The following is a 26,170-nucleotide window of genomic DNA, read 5'->3' as shown; positions in this document are numbered from 1 at the left end:
CCTTCTGACTTAGATCAGAAACTTCATTTACTAGAGAATTTAGATCAGTTTCTTGAGTGGAACCTAAAGATTTCTCTAGTAAGGGTCCTTGAACAGGCTCATTTCTTCTATCGGTCATTGATAATTTACTCTCTTCTTCTGCCCCACCATCTGTTCAGCTCCCCTTTGCTATTCAGATCCCTCATGTCATTTTCCTTGTCTCCGATATTCACTGTTGATCACTCTAAGCTTAGTCCATTATTAGAAAATAGATGAAGCTCCTTTTCAACTTCTTCAAACTTCGTGTGATATACGACTTTTCATCTTCAAAATCAAGAAATGAACTATTCACAGTAATGATATTCTTATCCGCAAGTGACGTGTTCGTTCCTTCAACTTGTTTTTCTTCAGCTGAGTTTCTACTGGTGCTTGCACTATCTTCTGTACATCCAGCTTCAGAGTGATCCGCTCTCGTACCTGTTGCCTTTCTGTCAGAAATTGGTGTCTCAAAGATTGCTTCGTGGGGAACTTACTCCTATAAAACTCAAGTTCCTCTTCTAGATCTTGGACCTCTTTCTCCTTTTCTGTGAGAAGGTCATTCGTTTTTTGCAATGCTTCCATATCATACTCAGCTTGCTCCTCCATCATTCTTAGGCTCTGCAGAGCTTCCATGTGGAGTGTTGCCTTCTCTTCCTGTATTCGAGTAATCATGGCCATAGCTTGATTTACAGCAATTGTGGATGCGTTCCTTTCTTCCTCCAGTTCTTTGTACAAAGCACTCAGCAATTTCTTATCATGCTCAACCTGCCGTTTAACCGATCAATGTCACTTTCACCTTCAATTTCACTGACAATACTTCCATCCAAAGATAGACCAGACTCATTTCTTTCTAGCGTGATTCGCTTTTGAAGAATTTGCATTCCTATGATACTAGAAGCATCAGAAGTCTTTACTTCGTCACTGTTAATAGATAATTTAGGACTAATAGGTACTCTGGGACTCATAGGGACTCTAGGACTCATATCATTCATTGACTGCTCTCTAGCAGCAGAGAGTTGTGAGAGTAAAAGCTTCAAATCTTCGCTAAGTCTTGAAGAATCCTTTACAGACCTTTGTTCAGCAAGAACACCAGACAACTGCCTTCCCCTATTCCCAACAGCTAGCTTATAAGCATCACTGAGATCCAATAAGTTTCCAAATTGCTGACCACTGTCACTAGAACTAGGGTTTATTTCTGAAGCTGTGTCAGTTCTTCTAGCTGGCTGACTTTCTTCCCTTGCAGAGATCTCACCCGCCTGTCACAGATGTCTGCCAAGCTTCCTCTTCTCTGGATACACCTGTAGAATGTAACAACAAAGCAACGAAAGGTAACAAAATATGAATTAGCACCATCCACAATAGTTGAGGGCCCTTTGTAGTTCTACAAAATGAAATTATCCAAGTGCAACCTTTGCTAATAACAGAAATAACCAATAGAAGTCCTGTAGGAGGAGGAGTTTGAACTTACAGCTCTCTTTTAATCCTTGAACAGGAGTTTCTGCTCCATTTGTTGATGGAAGGAAATCAAGCGAAATGAGCTCGCTCTCCTGTGAAATTTTGTCAGGATTTATCCTCTCTGTGATGGACGAACACTGTCTACTGAAATAATCCTGTTCTCATCTGATGCTTCGGTGGAGTTTCTTCGCCATTTGATGATTGAGGAACTTCATCTAGAGAAAATAATCTCTCTTTCTTTTGATGCTTTTGAGGGCTGTCACTGGCAATTGGTGATGGAGGAACGTTATCATGGGAAAATGAGCTCAGGAGGTGTAGAGGAATCAGCCTTGCAATCAGCTTGTTGCCAATTAAGCTCCTCCAAATCATGCTCAATAGGAACTCTAGATGCTATGCTGTGGACAGTATGCGAGTTGATAGCATCTGATTGCACCTTTGAAGCCAAAATTGAAGGCTCAGGTGAAGAAACTGGATCGATCAGTTTCTCAGTAAAAGAATCATCGAGTAGACTGATAGTGCAAGGTTCTGGCTTCACGTATCCAACTGAAATATCTTCGTGTACAGCATTTTTGCCATCATCATCAGACAACATGACTTCAGATTCAGTATCAGAGTTGAACTTAAGTTCGGTGTACCCTACATGAGATAAATGATCAAACCCACTAGTTTTCTGTCGAGTACTTATGATGGGTATAGATTGTTTACTCTTCTTTAGGTTGCTGCAATCATGTTTAATAGCACCTGATAAAGGGACATCAAGATCAGCAGCCCCAGAATCAACTGATATAGCCCGCATCAGCTTTTGGCAATATCCTCTTGGAATCCATGGTTCATTGCAACAAGAACATTGTCTAGTAACTGAACTATGATCATCAAGTGGTGAGTCTTGATCTAAAACAAAGCTAGAATCCTCCCCCAACTTCCCCACCAACAACCTATACGTTTCAGCATTGGACTTATTGGTTGTGGCAAATGAGAAAAGGCAATTTTCACACATTCCATGGACATTGACAAGATTATTGTGAGCGTGACAGAAAACTAAGGATGAGATCTCCAACTTATGATTACCACAGATCAAATCCCAATAATATTTCAAATTTTTAGAGCCCAAAATATGATCCAGTCTTGAGCATAGCAAACACGGGGTTTGCAACTCCCATTGACATGCAAATTTTGTAATTAAATACGAGAATATAGCATTGATGAAGAGCATGCACATTAGCAACCATTCCAAAGCAGCAGATGCCAATGCAGCGCTGATACTCCAGGACCTTTTCTTTGATTTAACAGATGAAACCCCACTGATAGCCATGCTCCAGCAGGGTTAGAAATTTCTGGAATGAGATGTTGATTAATCAAAAGAGAAGCAACACCGACCCTCCCAAAATGCTCAAGAATGCAAAGCAAGATTCGAAACTGCAATCAACCTGAAGAATATTGGAGACCTGAAACTGATAATATGAAAAGGGTTTAAGACCTCATTTTTTCAGTAATTTTTCTGTGTTTGTGAAGCCACATGAAGTCCTGCTTACAATGCAACAAACTGACATTCCGAAGAAAAAACAATCTCGAGATGAAAACATGCAAAAGAACTGCTCGCAGCTAAAATACAATCATTTCACGTAAAGGAGCTATGGAAATTAGAAATCTGATGGCTGCTCAACATCAAAAGTCAATAAACAAGACCTGACTAAAACCTGGGAGAGATTAATTGACCACTTGCTGGATGCACCTCACACAGAACCTAAATTAGAAATTAAACATAGATGCATTCTAATAGGGGGAAAATACCAGAAATTCTTGACATACAGCATCAACTAGAAGTTAATAAACTAAATTCTGAAATTTGAGCACATAAATAGACACACTTCTTGTGAGTTGTGACACGTATATAGCCATGAAAAATACAGCATACACCTCTGCCTCAGAAGAAAATCAGAAAATCATTACAAGAAAATGGAAACTCAGTGCTCCAAGAACATCGTAGACATGTTTCCACACAAGCTAGTAGACCAAATTCAAGACAAAAACTTATGAGAATCCAAATCGAACTTATACTTTGAAGTAAAAGATCAGTCTTTTTTCCTTTCTTTTGATGATTTGGAAGAAAGGTCTAAATGACAATACTAATTTGCACCCCTAATCTTAACAAGAAAAGACAAACTCAGTGCTTCAAGAACATTATAGACAAGTTTCCACACAGAAGCTAGAAGACCAAATTCAAATTCAAGACAAAAACTTATAATCTGATTCAGAATCCAAATCGATCTTGTATGCTGAGGTAAAAGATCAGTGTTTTTTCCCTTCTTTTGATAATTTGGAAGAAAGTTCTAAATCAATGGAAGACAATACTAACTTGCACTCCTAAACTTGACAAGAAAAGACAAATTCAAAGAAAAAGACACATACCTATGTACCAGGAAAAAAAAGCATGAAAAAATCCAGTTTATGTGCTAAACCAGAGCTAACTAGCCATCTCAATAAAGGAAAAACTTCCCATTTTCACAGCATCAACAACCACAGAACCCCATTTTTAGAACCCAAATTAAGAGCTTACTATAAAAAAAAATATGAGCCAAAATTAGAAAATGAAAGTACCAAAAGATAGACAGCCAAAGCTAAGAAGCTAAAAGTAAACAATTAGGGCATCAATATCTGAACTTGCAGCATGAATCAGAAATCAAAAGCGATTAATTTAAGATCCACAGCAGATTAAAACGCGGAACAAAAATCTCATAACAAGATTGAAAAGACAAACATAACATAAATTATGATCAAAACATAAAAACCAAAGTCAAAGTTTAACAAACTGACCTGTTCACGTAAAGAATCCAAGAATTCAGAGCCAGAGAGTCAAATCAAAGAAACAAATCCCATGTAGCAGAAACACAAAGACACAGAAGAAAACAAAAACAAGACAGCTCCTTCTTCTTCTTTTTTAATTCTTGAAGTATTTGGATGTGGATACAACAGTGCACGTTGCCTTCAGATGTAGACAATTTTAAAATGTGTAAAGAGAAAACAAGAGTGGAAATCCACGCCGACCATGAACCTAAAAGTGGGGCTCAGTTGAAAAGAGACAAGAGACCGAAAGTATTGCCCTTTGTAAAAATTAAAGTTGAAAGGAGACTTTTTTGGCATAGGCTTATCAAATAGTAGTACCACAGAAGAGCGAAGATTCCCGCGAAAACTAACTGTCTAAACTGTCTTATTTAGGCTTGTAGTGAGATAGCCTTTACTATAAAAAAATTACCGGTTCTCATGGCGTCACGTCCTTGATATGTACTCCAATTTCTTTCATGGATTTAAGAACATATCTCCGATGTCTGCGGAAGATTATTCACTACTTCTGATGTGGAGTAAGAGATTTAGGAGCTTTTAAATTTATGATTCTTGTATGATGAAATAGAAATAAAGTTGATAGATTCTGATTATCAACAATTCTTCATTCTCTTAAAGATAATATATAAGTTGTTTAAATAGTAACTAAATTGACTTCGAATAAAATTTTGAATCTTGTCTAGATAAAAAACCTAAAAAAAAAAAAAAAATTTCAAAACAACAACCTTTAGACTTAATTTGAGCATGATCCCAAGCTAGTAGACTAACCTTATAATGATCAAATAAAAATTATAGTTGTTTTTATCAGAAAACTCGTTTAACTTATTAAAACTTTTATTGAAACAAAAATCACTCAATAAATATCTCGTGTTAATATGTTTAAAATAAATATTATTAGGTAATAGATTTGATGAATTTTATATCTCAGAGGATTAGTTTAAATGGTAAGAAGTGGACTAATTTAGTTTTGAGATTTTAAGTCTAAATTCTGCCATTGTTTTTTTTAGATGATATATTTACTTTCAATTAATTTTACTATCTTAAATTTGAGTTATGATATAGGTGTGTTTATATGTGAGCTCATTTGTCATTGTAATAGCTTGTACTTTTCAAAGTATTTTTAAAATTATTGTTTGTCTAAAAATATCAAATTAAGTTTTTCTTAGGTATTTTTTGATAGTTTTAATATACTGATTTCAAAAATAAAAAAAATCTAAAAAAATTATTTTGTTGCAACTTTTATTAAAAAATACATTTTAAAAAGTATCGTGAACCACAATATCAATCGATCGCATACTAAAAATCACAATATTTTCACAATTGTTCAAGACATTGTTTAATCATAAGGTTTTGATAACTATGATTTCTTTCAATTCAACCCTATGGTTTTCATAAATAGCAATTAAGTCCCTACTATTTTGAATATGGGATAAGGGCCTTCCTACTATTTCATTACAAACTTCTATTAAAGTGAAAATTCTAACATTATGGGCACTGTTGATTGGTTAAGAAGTTTGACTTTGATTGTTAAGTATAATGGAATTGAAGGAAAAGATAAACTTTGTAAAAAAAAAAATTACATTTAATTAATTTTCCAATTTCTTACTAAGGAGAGTTTGAATTCAGTTTTTTTTCTTAAAAAAGAAGAAGAAGAAATACAAATATTAATTGAACTAAATTAATTGTTAATAATCCCTTGTTCATCAGCAAATTTTATAATACATATGAAATAATTTGTAACATCATATTAATTATTTTATAGAATATACTTTGAAAAAAAGAATATGCAAGAGAGTATTTTTTTTATTTTCCTTTTCAAGCATTCACCACTCATTTTCAAGGCAATTTGCAATGGATTCTAATTCAATAATGGAAAAAAAAACTTGAAAAATATTTTTTTTTTAAAATGGAATAAGATAAAGGTGATGAGAGTAATATAGAAAATAAAATGAATTAAATTCTATATCTTCCAAATATATGAATTTAGCTTATATATCAATTGCATTCAAATTAAAAGAGAGAGAGAAGGATAGTTAAATTCACATTAATTTCTTTCTTTTAATGTAATAGATCATAATGGTTTAGATCTGATTTACTTTTATACTAATTTTAGTCTGTCAAGGTAAATAGACTAGAGTGCCCAAGGTTTCTGCTTATCTGTTTGGGAATGTGGTTGTGATTGTTTTTTAAAGTTTTTTTTACTTAGAAATATATTAAAATAATATATTTTTTTATTTTTTAAAAATTATTTTTGATATCAGCGCATTAAAATAATCTGAAAACACTAAAAAAATTTAATTTAAAATAAAAAAATATAATTTTTTTAAAAATATTTTTAAAACACAAAAACAAACAAACTTTATCTCACTCAACTTCGTTTTCAGTCAAGAGATGGAAGGGTTTCACTTGACTTGTGTCGGCATTCTGGATTTGGCCAACAAATATGGAGCTTTGAGAAACCGTTCAGGGCCTAAGCAAACGAGTGGCTACTTTTTTTTTTTGCTTTCTAACTTCACATTTGTTTCAATACTACTTTACTGTGTAATAAATTACATCATCACTGACCGCAAGGTTGGATTGATTCATTAATGGGTATTAAGAAACCACAGATAGGAAATCTGCTGTTCATTCTACTTTGCATCCACACACACAATTGCATTCTGGATTCGCAACCGTGCAATTCTTGTTTCAGTTCTTTAAGTTTTTTTTTTTAATTTTATTGTTTTATATTGATTTTATTTGAGGTTAGCTTTAATAGTTTGTTTTGACAAGTTTAATGTCGGATTCTTGAAGAATAAAAAAACATTCTTTTATTAGATTAGTGCTTGATTTTATAAAAAATTGTTTGGATTTTTTGTTTTCCAAAGAATTAAAAATAAAAAGGATTATAATTGAAAAATTAGAAAAAATGCAGCCCTCTTTGAAGACAAAAAAAAAAAAAAAAAAGAATGGATTGTCGGAGCCATGTTGGAGTTACACTGCCATCAAGCATTGTTAATAAAGGAAGACCCGCCAAGATGATTTTAATTGCAACAAGGAAGGCCACCATTTGAGCTCGAAGAAAGACATATGCGCCTCCTCCAAGGCGGTGGCCTTCTTCATGCATGCCTTTTCAATGCAGTTGTTTGGATTATCTTTTGGACCGACAAGTAGATTTGATTATATTAAGTGAATTTCTATAAAGTTTAATTTGAAACTCAAGTTATATAAAGAGTCGGGTCATGATGTTTTAAGGTTAATTTATCAAGTTGAATTTAATGATATTTATGCTTATTGGTTTTTTTTTTAAAAAAACAAAAATTAGCTCACAAGAACATTAACGAAACCTTGAATTCATGCCAAGGCAGGTGACCTAAGACTTAAAACCTAGCTTAAATTAGGATTTTAGATGAATCAGATTAAAGACCGAATCGATAAAATATGGTTGATTTAGGTGGGTTTATTAATGACCTGCTGAATTGAAAATCATAAGGGTCATCACTAAGAATTTTTTTTTTTTTAAGTCAAAACATCATCATTATAATAAATATATTTAACCTAATGATCAGCTAATTGAACCGATGAATTATGCAAATTGATATCAACAACGACATCTAACTTTCAAAAAAATAAAATAAATAATTTAACCTTCTTTTTTTTTTTTTTTTTTAAGGGTTGAAGGATCATGTTTAAAAACCTCCAACGACAACATTAGCTAACAAAATACATGACTTGCCTTGGTTTATTTTACATGAGGCTATTGCTTACATCTCTGGCATAAATAATGCATGCAAATGCCGTTCTATCTAATGAGTATATATTATAAAACATTTCATAAATAATACATGTAATCTTTGCTTGTTTGAGAGTGTGGTTGTGGTCGTTTTTCAAAGTGTTTTTCATGCTGAAATATATTAAAATAATTTTTTTTATTTTTAAAAAATTATTTTTGAGATTAGTGCATCAAAACGATACAAAACATAAAAAAAATTAATTTTTTTGAAAACCTGGATTGGCCTGTATTTCCAAACGTTATGACTATTTAATTCAAAAGGGAATTTCACAATTATAGTTTAAACACTTTACGAGTAAATTATTTAAAAGGGAATTTCACAATTACAGTTTAAACACTTTATGAGTAAATTATTTAGCTATTCTCTCAATTCTTGGCATTCAAATTTTATAAAAATATTGGAGGAAACTAATATTACTCTAGAAAATCTCAAATCTTAGTTGTGTTATTCAAGTACCTATTCTTTGGACATAAATATATCATTTCTTTTAATATAACATACAAAAATACACTTCAATCATTCGATAATCTTAAGGAAATATTAATATTTCTAGAGAGTTTAAATATTCTTATTGAGTAATTCTATACATTAAACATTTTATCATCATAATTATGGGTGATTATTTTCTGTTCGGTTTAATTTATATCAAAAAAAGTAATCAAATCGGTTTTTTTATAAAAAAAAATCGAAACCGAACGGGTTTGGTTCGATTCGGTTATTTCAGAACAAAAACTGGTTTTTTTAGTTTGGCTTGGTTTTTCGGTTTTTTTTTTCCGGTTTGGATTCGGTTTGATTTTTTCATTTCAAGCTTATAAAACTGAACCGGTCAGTTTTTTAAAAATTCCAATCAATTTTATTAATTATTTATTTTCTAGTTTTTTTTATTTAATTAGTTTTTCATCCCTACTACAATTTACAAGGAGTGATGTCTTTCAAACACAATAGGAGGAAAGAAGAGGAATTAACCTTTCAAACACAATTGGATTCGGTTCGGTCATGTTTTGATGTATAACTTAAAAACAGAATCATATACTAAGAGCTTATTTATTTTAAAGGTTGAACTCAATTTTTTCAATGGTGCCATTAAAAGAGATTCCATGAAATATGAAATTGAAAAAATCCAATATTGATTAATCTACCATTGTACAACCAAACAAATTTAATAAACTTTATTTTTTTAAAGTTTTTTTATTAACATCTTAGTTCTTTTGGCACTTAATTAACACTTGTATTTGTTAAAATATTTTATTTAATTAAATATATTTATTAAATTAAAGCATTTTATTTTAAAATCTAAATAGGTTTATATAAAGCTGGGCAACAATAACTAGTTTGTTTGATTTTAAAAACACAAACGATAATTCTTAACAACACAAAAAACAATAATATTTTGATAATATGATTAAAATAAAATAATAATTTTTAAAGTTTAGTCTTTATCATCACAAATATTTAGTAATTATCTACATTTGAAAACTCTAAGAAAGGTTGAGACAAAATATATAAAACTCGATAAATTGTTAGATGTAACACACTAATTACATATAATAGTTTCAAATACTTTTATATAAAGAGTTTGGGCTGGATCATGTAAAAAAAATATTCAATATATATATATATATATATATATATATATATCCAAATTTAATAATATTTATATTTTATTAATTATCTATAAATAAGATAATTATAAAAAGATATCAATACCTATAAATTCAAGTTAAATTGAAATCCCTGAAACTTACTTGGATTTCTTACTTCCCATACAAAGTAAATACCCACAAAGCCTCGATTTCAATTATAAAATTCCCCAAAAGAAAAAACAGTAATTCCAAAAAACCCCAAAGTGAAAAACACCCTTAAGAAATTTCATTGACATAAATACCCTCTTTCTCTCTTATCCCCAAATTCTGTATTTTCCTTCTCAGCCCTTACAAACCCTACACTCCCTCTTCTGCCCTTCTCTTCTCCTTGCCCTTCTACTCTCCCTCTCTCCTTCGTTTTTATTTTTCCGATCTTCTCCCTCCTCCCTTACCCGCCAATTTTCAAATTCTACTCCTCAATTTTTCTTTCTCGAAACACATTGATTAACCCTAATTTTATTTGTTTGTTCGATCTGTACTTGGACCTGTCCCTACACTCGACAAGTTCAGATTTTGATCAGTGCCCATTTCATATTTTCCATGTTTGCTTTGTTCAAGGTTGGTTTTTCTCTTCTGGGTTCTGATGATGTTGATTTGCTTTTCAACTAGGGTTTTGAATTTTGATTGACTTTTGTTCTGTGGGTTGTTATGGTTTTTCTCTTGAAGTAATTGTTTGGGGTTATGTTTCCTATAGTTTTGAGCAAAACCCCGTTCTTGTTTATTTTGCTATTAAAAAGCTTTTTTTTTCATGTCCTGGTACGGAGGTTTTTCTCTCTCTCTCAGTGTGTTCTTTGATTTTTTTTTTATGAGTATCTTTAGTCTCAATTATGTTCTTATGAGTGCTTTAATTGATGGGATTTTTTTGGTTTTTGCTTCAAGTCATTTTTTTTGCTGATAGTCGTGGAAGGGAATGTGTACATGATGACTGTTGTTTTCTTCTTTCTCAGTTGGACATGATTTCTGACTGAAAATGTTGAGTTTTGAGTTTGGTGTTCATTAATGGTTCAGGCTTTTTTTGAGATAATTGAGTTAAACCTTAAAAGAAAAACCAATTATGAAAAGCTCAAACTTGGTTTCCTGTCTTGTTTTGATGCCTAGCAAGTGGGAGTGGTCTTAAAACCGAGTTAAGTTTTTGTTTAGCTCCTTTAATTGGCTGGTTCATTAAAATTTTGTTGATTAATGACTTAGGCTTGGTGTCTCTTACATTCAGTTCCCATGTTGTTGATATGTGAAGGTTGTGGAAGTCAATGTTTCTGTGGGCACTTTGGAGGTGTTGAATTCTTTTGCTTGTTAGGTAATGCTATTTTGAGAAGTGAAAGATTGGGAATGCAGTTTAGGTTGTCTGTTCCTTTGGCGTGTGTATATGTATGATGGTCTCTCTGCATTTAATTATCACAGGAGAAAAAAATGGTTTCCTTGTCTCATTTTGTATACAATTGCAATCGCAATTTACTAGGAGGGATAAAAAAGTGACAGTCTTCTTAAAGTTTCTCGTTTGTTTGTTTTTTTTTTTTTTTTTTGGGGGGGGGGGGGGGTGTCCGGGGTGGGTGGGTTTACTGATTTAATTTCACTTTTTTGCATGTTTTTCGTGTTTGCATCCTTTTATCTGGACTTTTGTTGTGAGTCATGTTTGTACTTAAGCTTCAAGTATGAATGCGGAAGATGTTGAATGGACTATTGAAAATACGGTTCTATTCACTTGACAGGGTACCGTATCTGTTTATAATTGATAGTTTGTTCTGGGGGCTGATTTGTTACAGCTGTTGCTATATTGTGATTGATTCATTTCGATGGCTAACCATGACCTGATACTTGGGCAAAGTCACAATCTAGGGCTCAGGCAGAATCAACAGCTGGTCCTAGGCCATGATCACAGTTTGGGTCTAGGCCAGAACCATGATTTGGAACTGGGGCAAGCACATGAACATCATTTGGGTTTGGGACATGAACATGAGTTGGATTTAGGACATCCTCATGATGATGAAATGGGTTTGGGACAGAGCCAGAATGATGAAGGGGAAGCTGTTCACAATTATGGGCATGGGAACGATTTAGGTATTGATCGAAAACCTGAACAGGGAGATCATGAGCTGGCTCTTACTGTACAGAACCACGAGTTAGCTTTATCAGAGAGCAATGAGTTGGTTGTTTCAGAAAACCAAGAACTTGATGACAACCTGCAACTAACTGTGGACGAGGATCAGGAAATGGGTTTGGAACATGCTCAGGGTTTGACTATTGAGGAGTCCCAGCTTATAGTCCATAGTCCTGTTATTCAGGCCCGTACCCTTTCAATAGCTCCTAATTATGAGATGGCAGTGGGGCAAGAGTTCCCAGATGTCTTCAGCTGCCGCAGGGCGTTGAGGGATACAGCAATTGCCCTTCACTTTGAAATGCAGACAATAAAATCTGACAAGACACGTTTCACAGCTAAATGTGCAAGTGAGGGATGTCCCTGGCGCATACATGCAGCAAAGCTCCCAGGTGTTCCAACTTTCACAATTAGGACCATTCATGAGTCCCATACATGTGGAGGAATTTCTCATCTTGGCCATCAGCAAGCTTCAGTTCAATGGGTTGCAAACTCTGTGGAGCAACGGCTTAAGGAGAATCCTAATTACAAGCCAAAGGAGATATTAGAAGAGATTCACCGGGTACATGGCATCACTTTATCATATAAGCAAGCTTGGAGAGGCAAGGAACGCATCATGGCCGCTATGCGTGGATCCTTTGAAGAAGGGTATCGCTTGCTTCCCCAGTATTGTGACCAGGTTAAACGGACAAATCCTGGGAGTATTGCATCTGTATATGGTAACCCAACAGATAATTGCTTCCAGCGTCTCTTCATATCATTTCAGGCATCGATTTATGGTTTTCTGAATGCTTGTCGGCCTCTCCTTGGGCTTGATAGGACTTTTTTGAAAAGCAAGTACCTCGGTACTTTATTTCTTGCCACTGGCTTTGATGGGGATGGAGCTCTTTTTCCCCTGGCATTTGGTGTTGTTGATGAAGAGACTGAAGAGAATTGGATGTGGTTTCTATCCGAACTTCATAGCCTCCTTGAGATTAATACTGAAAACATGCCGAGGCTAACAATTCTGTCAGACCGGCAGAAGGGCATTGTAGATGGAGTGGAAGCAAATTTTCCGACTGCTTTTCATGGATTTTGCATGCGTCACTTGAGTGAAAGCTTCCGCAAAGAGTTCAATAACACAATGCTTGTCAACCTTCTATGGGAAGCTGCTCATGCTCTAACTGTCATTGAATTTGAGGCAAAAATTCTAGAGATTGAGGAGATATCACAAGATGCCGCATATTGGATAAGAAGAATTCCCCCTCGGTTGTGGGCTACTGCTTATTTTGAAGGTACTCGGTTTGGACACTTGACAGCCAATATAGTTGAATCATTGAATACTTGGATTTTGGAAGCGTCCGGGCTTCCAATAATTCAGATGATGGAATGCATTAGGAGGCAACTAATGACCTGGTTCAATGAACGCCGAGAGACCAGTATGCAGTGGACATCAATACTTGTGCCTTCTGCTGAGAGGCGTGTTGCAGAGGCTTTGGAGCGTGCACGCACTTATCAGGTGCTTCGAGCTAACGAAGCTGAATTTGAAGTTATATCTCATGAAGGAACAAATATTGTGGATATTCGGAACCGCTGTTGCCTTTGCCGTGGCTGGCAGCTATATGGTTTACCTTGTGCACATGCTGTGGCAGCACTCCTCTCTTGCAGGCAGAATGTGCATCGGTTTACAGAGAGTTGTTTCACTGTTGCAACTTATCGAAAGACTTATTCACAAACCATTCATCCAATTCCCGATAAAAGTCTCTGGACGGAGCTGTCTGACGGGGACCCAAATTCCAACAAGGCTATTGAGGTTGTCATAAATCCACCCAAATCCCTTCGACCGCCTGGTCGCCCAAGAAAGAAGCGAGTCCGAGCAGAAGATCGGGGTCGTGTGAAGCGAGTTGTGCATTGCAGCCGTTGTAATCAGACAGGCCATTTCAGAACAACATGTGCAGCACCCATCTAATCTGTGACTGAATGTGGTGATTGCTTCTGTATCTGGTACGCCACTCCTGTGCAAAAATATTCTATCATCTTTTTTTAGTCCTTTGTAGTCTGTGATAGCTGTTAGATGTGCAAGTAAAAGCTCTATTTATTATCTGCAACAGTTTAATGAATTAAGCTTTATCATCTTAAATGTAAGTTCACCTCAAAAATAAAAAAGTTATGGATGATTGCATTGATAATTGTAGCTTTCAATATCAAGATAGTGATTCTCGGTCTTGTCATTCTGGAATTCCTCCTACATAGTTTAAGTCTAGTCATGTTCTGATGCTATTATGTATTGTAAAATTTTTCTAAGCTTGAGCTGGCCACTATTAATGTAGCTAATGATTCTTATTTTTTTATTATATTTCCGGACTCTCATCTTTGCGTTTTGATACTGTGAAAAAGAGCAGTCTGAAATCTTTGTTTGAACAAGGCTTGCTAACCCCCTGCAACTCCAAGCTGCTTAGATCTGATCTTGGCACAGAAAGTGCCAAACGAAAGCAGAAATGGGTTGTTCGTATGCCTTATGGGTGACAGAAATGTTAATAGCAAGTATTTGATCGGATGAACTCCTGTTATCCTAGGCAACAAGAATTTTTTGTTCATGATATAGTAGGGTGGCTGAATGACAATCAGTGCCTAAATGCACTTCAACCGCTACTTTCCACATACCGATCCTCTGTTAGGGTTGCGCCAACGGCAAAGCCTTTCATGTAGATTCCCTCAACCACATCACTCGGCATGTACACGGGCCCTGAAGCATTAATTGACTCCAGTAGCTCTCGGTTAAGCTGGCTTGTGCGTTCGTGATCTGGGATCACTTAATAATAACAATCAGTAATACCATTTTCATTCATCTTATTACTCATTGCAGAATGCAAAGCCTCGAAACACATTTCTAGGAACTTAAAACCATAGTTATAAAACCTGGTTTGGCTCATGATTTGGCTCAAGGTGTGGATCATGGGTTGAGTCAAGATTATTTTTAAAAAAATCTTGAATCAACATAGTTTGTTTTTTAAAAATATGAACTTTAGTGTCATTTGAGTTTTGATCAGATTGAATGGGTCGGAAGTTGATCTACTAAGTTGACCAACAATTCTCACCTGATTCTGATTTGACAAGAAATCTTGTTCAAGTCATGTCTTGAGTTGGTAGATCATTGAATTAACTTGTCGGGTTGTATCATGTTTAATAACATATTTTGCATGACTGTAGTGTAAAACTTGGACAACTTTGACAAATACCTTTGTTAACATAAATGAAATTACTAACATGTACTAGAAGATACTAGTTTATTTTTCTCGCTGTTATTGCTGCATGGATAAAAAAAATTGAATAAAAAAAAAATAATATATAGATTGTTGAAATTTTTTTGTTATTATTATCAAACTCAGTATAATAGTTGAACAATGAAATTGATCTATGCATTTTTTTTTTATTAACGTGAGTGTTCACGCTAGTTTGTCCATACCTCGACTAATCCCACGGGCCCTGAAGTTAACTACCATATAAGTCTCAAGTGACCTTGAGGTCTGTGAGACTCGAACTGATGACTTCTAGGGAACAAACTTAGAACTTAACCAATTGAGTTACATCTCTTAGGGTTCTATCTATGTATTTTAGCTGTATTTATAATGTTAGAAAAAATTCAATTGCTATATATTAATACATTGAAGCAATAAAACCCAGAAGAAATATGTGAAGTATGATCGAATTAATTAGCGTTGCCTTCTAACCAAGTGAGACAATAAAATAGTTGATTCTAATCAAACGCTTGACTAGATAAGTGTGAAGACTTCGGTTTGTCTACGAAAACATGGAATCCTTGTCCTAGCATGCCTCCCATTCTGGAGTCAAAGGGCTCCTATACACCATGGATGGGTACTATAATACTTTGAATTATAATAATGGAATTATGCTTTTGTTCCTAAAAAAATCATTTGAAATGGCTTACAGGGGTAGATTTATCTTTTAACAGGGTTTATTTATTATTCTACAATTATTGAGGGATATTTTTGTCATTTTATAAACCTTTTCTACTATGAATTTATTTTAGTACCCTTAAAAGCAAAATTCCACTTAGGTATGGTTAGGGGGTATTCTTGGTTTTTTACTTTTTTTAAAACAATGCAATAACTCTATCACCCTTAAAATAAAATTTCTCAAAGCATCTTTGCAGGGGTGAATTTGTAATTTCAATTTGGTATTTTAGAAATAACTATTTGGTCTTGGAGGTGATGTTGCTTTTGATACATAAAAGTTAAAAATAAAAAAACAAAAAGCTGCTAATGTGTGCATAACACGTACCAACCACTCTGTTGCTTTCGAGTGGATCGTGTGGCTGACTCTGATGATGGATAAATTTGTTCCGCCATGTCATTTGATGCATCTCGACGTTCTCTTCTTTCATGGGTGATGCATGTATTGTGATTATGTCCAGTTTAACACCAATTTGATTTCCCCCCTTTATTTCTCTCTAATTTGTCTCGGTTTATGTGCTGCCCATGAAAAAATCATAGTAGCCCTTAAATTTCTTTTCCCTTCAAATTTAGTCTATGTTTTACCTGTTTTATTTTGAAAAATCACTTTAAATTGGAAAGTTTTTTCAATTTTATCCTCTAGTTTTTCATTGCTCAAATTTGATCTCCATTTTTTTTTAATTTTTTTTGTTTGAGATGACTTAGAAATTTTATTTGTTTCTTTCAATTCCATTCTCATTTTTTTTTCATGTTTGGTTTTCATTCCTTTTAATCCTTAGAGATTTTATTAGGCCTGACCCTTGTTGATCGGAATGGTTTCACAATACTATTCTTGGTTTTTCATTTTTTTTTAAAACAATGCAATGACTCTATCACCCTTAAAATAAAATTTCTCAAAACATCTTTGTAGGGGTGAATTTGTAATTTCAATTTGGTATTTTAGCAATAACTATTTGGTCTCGGGGGTGATGTTGCTTTTGATACATAAAAGTTAAAAATAAAAAAAAACAAAAAGTTGTTAATGTGTGCATAACATGTATTAACTACTGTGCTGCCTTCGAGTGGATCGTGTGGCTGACTCTGGTGGTGGACAAATTTGCTCCGCCGTGTCATTAGATGCGTTTCGACGTTCTCTTCCTTCATGGGCGATGCATGTATTGTGATCATGTCTAGTTTAGCACCAATTTGATTTCCCCCATTCATTTCTCTCTCATTTGCCTCGGTTTAGGTGCTGCTTATGAAAAAATCACAGCAGCCCTTAAATTTCTTTTCCCTTCAAATTTAGTCTATGTTTTATTTGTTTTATTTTGAAAAATCACTTCAAATTGAAAAGTTTTTTCAATTTTATCCTCCTTTAGTTTTTCATCGCTCAAATTTGATCTTTTTTTTTTGTTTGAGATGACTTAGAAACTTTATTTATTTCTTGCAATTTCATTCTTATTCTTTTTTTTTTCATGTTTGGTTTTCATTCCTTTTAATCCTTAGAGATTTTATTAGGCTCGAAAGCCTCACCAGAGAGTCGTGTTGGTTCAAGACTGCACTGGAGAGGTAGGAGATCCGAAATTAATCCCTAGAGATTTTGTGAGGCCTCGAAACCCCACTACAGTTATACAGATAAGAGAATTGTATGGTAGGGATACAATTATTTTATTTTAAAAATAAACTTACTTCCTATTAAGAATAATGCATCTTGAGTTAATTTGTTGGGCTTTAGGGAGCCCGAAGAGTTTGACGTGGAACAACAAGATTGATAATTGAGTTCCATCCTGTGGTAGCCAGAGGGAGCGTTTCTAGAGTACCGACTAGATGCACGAGTATCGCCATGACGTTAGCAACCCCTAGAAGGACTTGACGAGTGTGGAGGTAAAATAATCTCCTAGTGATCATTTTGCCTAGGCTTTTTTTGATAGTGTAATTACATATGAGCGCCGGGAGCAGCAAGTGACAATGATGTTGTGGTCAAATGTAAATTCATCACGCGCTCTGGCTTAGATGTGTCATGGTGATGTGCCATGAAATGACCTAGAAATGTTAAAAACAAAGCTTAGAAAGAAACTGATGGTTTTTTTGACTAGTTTCCCACAAACGACGCCAATTGATGATGTCCTAAAAAATCCAAGTAGCTTAGTAATAAAGTTTATGTTTTGGATAATCGGTTAATCACTTAGAAATCCGATCCATTTTTCCTAGTCAATATGGCTGACAGCCTAAAGTGAGAAACCAAGATGACTGGTAGCTAGTACATGGTGACTGGTACATGGTAAGCTAAGGTAGCTAGTAGGTCAAGAACTTGTTTAAGGTCCTCTATGGTAGATATAAAACTCTCATATATTTAAGTAAGTATCGTTGTAGTGAGAGAGAGATAGTGCAATGATATTATAGAGAAGACAAACTCTAAAAATATACATGCAGTAGATAATGAAGATTATGAACCTGATGCTTAAATGATTCATACAATATTTATAATCCATAAATTTTATTTTTTTTATGAAAAAAAGATTGAAGAGTCATTTCACTTTTATAAATTAATATAATATTTTAAGTTATATTTCATATAAAATAATATATATTGAATTAATATAAATTTCTTAGAGATATATGTGGGGGTACTAAAAAATTCTTAAAGAAATGTTGCTTAAGCCCCCGTTGGAGGCAGAAAATAAGCCCTAGTGCACTGCCTAATCCCAGCGTTAGGATGCGACCGAAATAGCATTGTGAGAAATGAAAAGAATCCGTGATAACTTGAACTCACAAAGGACATGTCGTTATAACTCGGAAAGACTGACCTTAAAATGCTTTTTGTTGCAGGACTGTGACTCACCTTTAAAGAATCATACTATATTTATATTTTATTTTGCCCCCTAAGGTTTCCAGAGTTCCTGAATTTCCCCCTACACTTTTTTCTTTCAATTGTCTCCCTATAAGATAATATATAATTAAATATATTTACACACTATACTTTTGTCCAAATTATAAATGAAATTTTTTGCAATTGAATTTTAATTTTAGGACAATTATCCTAATAGTATTGCTCATTCAATAAATTTGCAAAAAATAAAAATAAAATTAATTCATTTGAATTTTTATTTGCTAATTATGTTAATTTTTAGATTGAATGTGGTGTATAATAGGTCTAGATTTTGGTGAAACAAGTTTTATGAATTTTGATATGATTAAAGGATAGAAGTTGCATTAAGAATTCCATCAGTTTAATTGATGAAGTGTGTGTTTGGTATTGTGGTGCAAGATACTTTTCAAAAATATATTTTATTTGAAAAAATATCAAAATAATTTTATTTTATTTTTGACACAACATATTAAAATTATTAAAAAAACACTAAAAAATATATCGATTTGATGTTTTTTCAAGCGAATGAAATCTAAAATAAAAGCTACCACACTCCCAAATACTCGCAAAGAATTAAAAGAATTGAAACTTACGGGAAAGTTTTAGGGAGCTAATTGATACAAAACTAAGGTTTAGGGAAGGAATTGAAAAGCCTCCCAAACCTTAGGGGGGGAAATTAAATGGATGTGAAAGCCTGAATTTCAGACTAGTATTTCATGCCTGTACAAGCCTCATATGGCCTGTCAAAGGTAGGCAAGTACTTTAGACGCTGAACCATTTCTTACATCACGCTACTTGTGTTAAAGCCCAAAAAAGGGAAAGAACATAATTTCCCTTGAAGAAACTGCTGGATTCCCTTCACTCTCTTGGCAATGCTAACAAGATTTCCTTTATCAGTATTAATATCACTCTCATTAACACTCAGGTACCTTGCGTGTGTGTGTGTGTTTGTTGAGACTTGGTAGTGTCCTCATTAAGGCTTCGAAGAATTTACGATGAGAAACGAAGTAATGGTTTTGCCATGTCTCTTGTTGCTGCATTGTTATGTAGGTATGTTTTCTTCCTTGTTTTTGTAGTTTTTGCCTTGGTTTTGCTTGTTTCTGGTTAGTTCTTGTTATGGGTTTGGCTTGTTGGGCTCCTGTTGAATTTCATCATGGCTTCCATGATGTAGGTTGGAGTAGCTAGTATCCTCTCTTTGGTATTAACTTGATAAAAATGTACTGTTTTAGTATAATTTTCCTCTTTTTGGCTGGTGGCCCAGGTTAGCTTCAAGATTTCTTTCTTTAGAGCCTGATTACCAGAATGCTTAGAGGATGGCAATGGTGTCTGTCCACATTTTGACTGTTTATCCAAACTTACAGTTTCAAGCAATGTCCCTAGCTAACTCTCTGTGTTTTTGCCTTTTGGTTTTTCTAGATTTCCCATGTCCCAAGCCCATATAAGCATTTTTAATCTAGTTTTATGTGTTTCAAGATACCAGCTACCAAGGAAACACACTTTCTTGAGAGCCACAGGGGAGACATCAAACAAAAAAGAGTGTGCAGAAACACTTTGCTTCCTAAGCGTGCCTTAGTTGATGCTGTAGGAACCTATTTGCGAGGCTGCTTATGGTAAAGAGCATATTACAGCAGCTTTGTTTCCTTCTTCTTGCCCTTTTCCCCCCCTCTCTGTTGGCCTGGTTATGATCCAATCAATTAATCTCAAACGGTTGGTCCTGTGGTTAAGGAGACATGCTCATTTCTTTGATGTTTTAGGTTTGGATTTCAGGGTCGACGTTTAGAAGAATTTATTAAATTTTTATGAACGTAGGAGATTGATGTGAAGAATTTGTACTGTCTGTCTTAGATTTCATTCCCTTCAGGATTATTGATAGAAATCTTGAATTGCATCATTGATGTTTCTAAGATCATCCCTTTTTAATTATTTCTTTGTCCCTTTGATTTTCTCTGTCCAAACATTTAGTCCTGACAATGGAGACTATAACGCAAGAGAAAGCAGAGGCTGCTATCCCAGTCACAACATTGTCACCTCCAGAAGGAAACACAACTTTTCTTGCTGGAACCTCATGGTGTGTAGCCCTTCCAGGTGTCTCTCAAATTGATTTACAGAACGCGTTAGACTGGGCCTGTGGTCTAGGCATGGCAGATTGTAAACCAATCCAACACGGTGGAGCGTGTTTCGATCCTGACACACTTGTGTCTCATGCCTCCTATGCTTTCAACAACTATTACCAACAAAATGGGAATTCTGATATAGCTTGCAATTTTGGAGGAACTGCTACTCTAACCAACATTGATCCCAGTAAGAAAACACTTGGCTTCGCATTCTCTCTTCTTTTACTCCTCTAGTTTTCTGCTGTTCTTGTTTCTCCTGATGTAGAGAAGAGTAGGATTAGAATTCAATTCCTGTAGGAACTACAGATTTATGCATGAAATATATATCAGTTTTGTGGGATTACAGAATTCAATTCAACATGAAATATCCTGTTGGAACTACAGAATTCAATTCAATTCCTGTTGGAACTACAGATTTACTATAATATCAAACACACATTTACTCGTATTTTTTGTGGGATTCGGATGTGAGTGAGAAAGCAATACACGAAGGATATTTAATTATATCTCTCGACTCAAGTCTGCTCGAAAAGCCAAGTATGCTCTTACCATACCACTAATCAACCCCATTTTTATTGTGCAGGTCATGGAAAATGTAACTTTGCTTTACCTGGGTATATATGCTCTTCTATTTTTCTTTCTAAATAGGATATACATGTTCTTCTTTCACACACTTGGTTTTCTTTTCTTCTTTAAAAGAAAAAAGAAGAGTGTGAGAAAGGGAACATATATACCAAGACAAGGAATCAAACATTAACATTCTAATGTCAAACACCTTTTTGGAGGGTTTTTGCAGATCTGTCCGGTCGTCAGCACCTTCTTCACTCAAGTGCAAAACAAGCTTTATGTGGGTGAAGTTTGCTGGGATTTTGCTGCTTTTGTACTTGAGAAGATAATTATTGGTCGGTTGTGAATGAAGTGGATAGTCAATATTGACTATGTCCTTTTACCAAACTTTATGTTATGGGAAGCCATAAGATTATGGTATTCTCTGTATTTTGCTAAGATTAGTACTTTGTAATTGGGTTTACAAAGATATTATTCGTATCTTTGCTCATGGGTTAGGAATCTAATTTTGTTTATGCAATCAAATCTTCCCTTTTTGTCTCCCCAGTGTCTATGTGCTTGCTTCTTCTTTCTTTTTTTTCTTTCTTTCAAGCTTCCCTAAATTCCATGGGACACTTGGGCTAATTAAGTAGGATGATAATACCTATACCTATATTCTATTAATTACTCAACAAGTAAAGAATTTGAATATTCATATTTTTTTCATCTAGAATATATATATATATATATATATATATGTGTGTGTGTGTGTGTGTGTGTAGAGAGAGAGAGAGAGAGGGGTTAGGTCTGGATCTAGTTTTGAGTCGGGTTTAATAATATCTATATTTTATTTATTATTTATTATATAAAATAATTATTTAAAAAATACTTATTCATTTACAACGTCATGTTAAATCAGTATCTATAAAATTGAGATTAAATTGTCATTTTTATAATTAAGGTAATGCTTGAGAAATCAAATGCTTTATAATTTTAATATTTTATTTTATAAAGGGTAAACTAAACACTTTTGAGTATGGTGTAAATATGGTAGATGTGTCTTTAGCGTATACAAGTTAAATCTCTTCTATACTTGCAATGTTTTTGTTTTTACCTGTTTTCATATGCTTAAAAAAAAAACATAAAATCCAAAGTAATATCTTTTCAGTAAATTTAGTTAATTTTAATTATTATTTTTTTATCATTTTTATTAAGAAATAATCATAAAGAGTTAAAAAAATATAAAAATATATTAAAAAATTTTAAAAATAAAAACATAATTGGGTTGAAATTAGACCAATAATTGAGTATCATGGTTAAAAAAACTAAGTTTGGACCATTTGGGTTATAAATGAAGATTCAGTTGAAGAGAAATTGAAGAAAAAGAACTTCATCTAAATTCTATTTGGCTAAGATTAGAAAAACTAAATAGCCAATGATGAATTTGAAATACATGGACAAAATAAAAAGTCAATTAGAAATTTATTTAAAGAAAAAAATTAAAATTAAAAGCTAAATTGATCAAAATTGAATAATTCCAAGAACCAAGGATGAATCTGTACTAAGTAGTTAAATCTGGAGATCTAAATTGATTTAATTAGGGATATAATTGAAAAGAAAAATATAATTTAGAACAAATTTGATTAAAATTAGAAAAATTCAAAAACCAAGTATTCAATTAGTGGTATTTTCCGGCTATTCTTAGTGTTTTTTCACCTGGTCAATTTTAAACCACAAATAATGAATATTCTTGTTATTTGTGTTTTATTTTTGTTGTTCACTTGATTTATATTTTGTATAAGCCACAAATATTTTTTTTAGTAAACATTCTTATAAAAAAAATATAATAAATAAGAAGGTTAAAATAAAAAAAATAAAAAAATTATTTTTATTAGTTTTATAATATTTTGATCATTAGCTCTAATAATTTGAGCTCAGTTAACGCGATCCCATCAGAACCAATTAAATAAGAGCAATAACCTTTTGTTTTTTGTTTTTTTTTGTAAAATTAAACAAAATAAATGCATCAAATCCTAATAGTTTTGTTTACCAATTTTACGGGTCTAATGTCCATTTTAAAAAAACAGTTTAATTGACAAGTCTCGTTTTAATTGAAAATTCAATGGCTTAAAAAAATAGATTTTTCATGAACTTTTCATGACTAGTGATCACTTTTATTGATAAAAACATCTAATTAAATATACATTGACATGTTAGACTTCTAATTAATTATGACTAAAAAAAATAAGTTGCAAGATTGATTCTATAGATTGAGGACTTCCATGAGGTTACTTTACATTGAAGATTGGGATTCTAGATTTGACCGAGTTTTAATAAAAATAAAATGAAAATTTACATGGTGAAACATAGTTAAAATATGAAATTGACGTCTAACCCGATGAATTTAGTTAAAACTTTTTTTTTTTCAAAATAATATATATATATTTTTTATAAAATATAAAATTTAGGTTAATACAAATTAACTAGATAAACTCTTCTAATTAATAATTCATGATTCGAAACTCATCCCAGATCAGATTTGTAAACTATGGTGCAGTTTACTTCAACGTCGTCCATTAGAAATAGCAACAACAATTCATTTCCTCCTCGTTTCCTCGATGCAAAGACAATGTCAAGCTGCTTACAATCTATCATGAGAAATTGGGAGATGATATGCAATGAAGACATGCTACAAATGGCAATGAAAGATCAAAGCACTCTTTGCCGTGATGGTGACCCGACTCACTTCTGAACCTAGGGAGTTGAATCATTAGCATGGCCTGCAATCGTTCCAATCTTTAGATCAAAGAGGCATGTTTTTGCATCGTATGTGCAAGATTATTAAAAAAAATACTAAAAAAGAGAGAAAGATTTTACTATAAACACTATTCATGTTAGCTCTTATCTTATATCCAATATGATTTATTTAAAATTGAATTTTTATGTTAATTTATTGTTTTAAAATAATTTATAAGTTTTGGATTTGTATTTTTCACTTTGCATATATGATATTTGTTTTTCAATGTTATCTTACAAGATTTGCATTTTTGTTTTATATCATATCTAACCATTAGACAGCTAAACTTAATAATAAAAACTCCTTATTTTTATATTTTTCTCTTATCTTATATCCAATATGTGATAAATAAATTGGAATAAATAAATCATACTAGCCATGTATTTCCTCAAATTTCCTAGTATTTGAGGTATGATTTATTTTTAAAATAATTAAAGAGATAAATTTTGTCTAGATTTACACAAATTAATAAATTGTTAAACATTAACCTGACTTTATGGGTGAATTGAGAACTACAACGGATTGAATTTTTGGTTGAATCAAATAAAACATTGACTTAGTAAAATGTTATTTACTTGACTTAGTAAAATATTATTAACTTAAATGGTGTTTTAGCGAACAAACCCAACCAAGTAAAACATAAAAAAATAATATGATTTTAATAAAAATAGTTGACACAAGTATATAAATATTTTAACCTGATAATCCAAGGATTGACCCAATAATTTAGTGATTTAGACTATTTTTGAGTTGTGGTTAGACAACTATACAAATTAATATTAACAATGGCATCTAACTTTCAAATAATTTTTTTTTTAAAAATAAGAAAGTTAAATCCTAGATATATTATTTAAGAAACTATATATTATAAAGTATAAAATTTTAAACTAAATATTGAAGATATAAAATACTTCAAATATAGATTTTTTTGTGTATTCTGTTTACTTGTTATTATTATTTTTAATGGAATATTAAAAGTAGAATCTTACAAAGTTAAAATTAAACCACATATTCATTTAGGCTAATTTAGTTTGTTTTCATTTTAGATATAAATATTTAATTGAGAATTATCGTAGAATATTTTCAATAAATATAAACATGTTTTGTTGTAAAGAGATAAATCTGTTTGTATTATAATTTTGAATTTATTTTGTGTCCTTTCCCAAACGAGGATGATAAAATACAAAATGTAATTAAGATTTTCCCTATCAAAATACTTTTATTAAATATTACATAATTTCAATCTACACTCCTATTTTTTATACGTGCCATTGATCTTGCTTTTATATATATATATATATATATATAAACTGAATAAAAAGATAAATTTAATCATTTCGATATAACTCTATATATCCACTCTATATATCCGAATTAAACAATTTTGTGAACGAAATAGAAAGATATGTGAATTTTAATTTTTATTTAAAATTGATTTTCTTATATTAATTAATTATTTAAAAGTGGTTTTTAAGATTTGATTTTTTTTAATAGATGGGAGATTATATATATATAGATGGGAGATTATAGGCTGATGGAAAACAAACCGTTAATTGCGTTAGGGTCTTGAACTCATAGAAATCCAATGAAATATATAGGCTGTGTAAATACAGTCCATTTGTTCCATAGGCTTACTGCACCCCAGCTTCCAAGCCTAAGCTTTCCTAGATAGGGTGCAGCCTATGTCCCATCCAAAGCCCAAGTTAGCTAGGGGGTGGTTTTAGCAGATCTAACTTTTTTTTTTTTTTAATATTAAAAATAATTTTTTAAAAATAAAAAATATTATTTTAATATATTTTAAAATAAAATATATTTTAAAAAATCATTTCTACCACACTTCCAAACTATACTTCATATTTGTTTTTCTTTTTAGATATATATATGAAAAAGTAAAGGGCAATTTTATATTTTTTCAAAGAATAAAATTGAGAATTTAGTATTTATATGTAGAATTGTTTTTTTCTTATTAAACCTTCTATGATAGTATTTTTTGTGGGGTTAACCATGTTTTTAAAAATTTTTGAAGTTTTTTTATCTCTAAATTATTTTAAAACTATGAATTTAATATTTATATGTGCATTTTTTTTTGC

At 32.5% G+C, this 26,170-nt stretch overlaps 3 protein-coding genes and 1 pseudogene across 9 annotated transcripts in view; 2 read left to right on the top strand and 2 right to left on the bottom strand.

The window, feature by feature from the left end:
• The window catches only part of LOC18108082 (glucan endo-1,3-beta-glucosidase 13), a 72,402-nt gene extending 50,558 nt beyond the window's left edge, over nucleotides 1-21,844 (top strand). For 2 of the 4 annotated variants that reach the window (XM_052449420.1, XM_052449418.1), the window contains exons 2-4: nucleotides 20,586-20,924; nucleotides 21,321-21,351; nucleotides 21,534-21,844. In XM_052449420.1, coding sequence (XP_052305380.1) covers nucleotides 20,586-20,924; nucleotides 21,321-21,351; nucleotides 21,534-21,633 — 470 coding nt within the window. In that variant the 3' untranslated portion in view covers nucleotides 21,634-21,844. Of the gene's footprint in view, nucleotides 1-19,284; nucleotides 19,674-20,585; nucleotides 20,925-21,320; nucleotides 21,352-21,533 lie in introns of those variants that run through there. The other 2 variants (XM_052449419.1, XM_024591556.2) reach the window with 2 other exon arrangements.
• LOC18108086 (serine/threonine-protein kinase ATG1t) overlaps nucleotides 1-26,170 on the bottom strand; it is a 76,887-nt gene that overhangs the window by 18,170 nt on the left and 32,547 nt on the right. The window lies entirely within an intron of this gene.
• LOC127904770 (myosin-binding protein 1-like) lies at nucleotides 2-4,670 on the bottom strand (annotated as a pseudogene).
• Nucleotides 9,978-14,654, top strand: LOC127903948 (uncharacterized). 4 transcript variants are annotated; one of them, XM_052449411.1, is made up of 3 exons: nucleotides 9,978-10,288; nucleotides 11,437-13,805; nucleotides 14,204-14,654. In XM_052449411.1, exon 2 carries the CDS (start codon nucleotides 11,521-11,523, stop codon nucleotides 13,768-13,770), a length of 2,250 nt encoding a protein of 749 aa, XP_052305371.1. In that variant the 5' UTR covers nucleotides 9,978-10,288; nucleotides 11,437-11,520; the 3' UTR covers nucleotides 13,771-13,805; nucleotides 14,204-14,654. The 4 variants fall into 4 exon arrangements, with proteins under 4 accessions (XP_052305371.1, XP_052305370.1, XP_052305372.1 ...); XM_052449410.1 differs by having other exon boundaries at nucleotides 14,199-14,654; XM_052449412.1 differs by lacking the exon at nucleotides 14,204-14,654 and having other exon boundaries at nucleotides 11,491-14,183.

Source organism: Populus trichocarpa, chromosome 19 (assembly GCF_000002775.5).
Source record: "Populus trichocarpa isolate Nisqually-1 chromosome 19, P.trichocarpa_v4.1, whole genome shotgun sequence".
In the NCBI taxonomy this organism is placed as follows: Eukaryota; Viridiplantae; Streptophyta; class Magnoliopsida; order Malpighiales; family Salicaceae; genus Populus; species Populus trichocarpa.
This window is presented reverse-complemented; position numbering and strand designations above follow the sequence as displayed.

Bases quoted from the DNA above. Each gene is read 5' to 3' on its own strand.
- LOC127903948 (XM_052449411.1), top strand. From the start codon at position 11,521: ATGGCTAACCATGACCTGATACTTGGGCAAAGTCACAATCTAGGGCTC.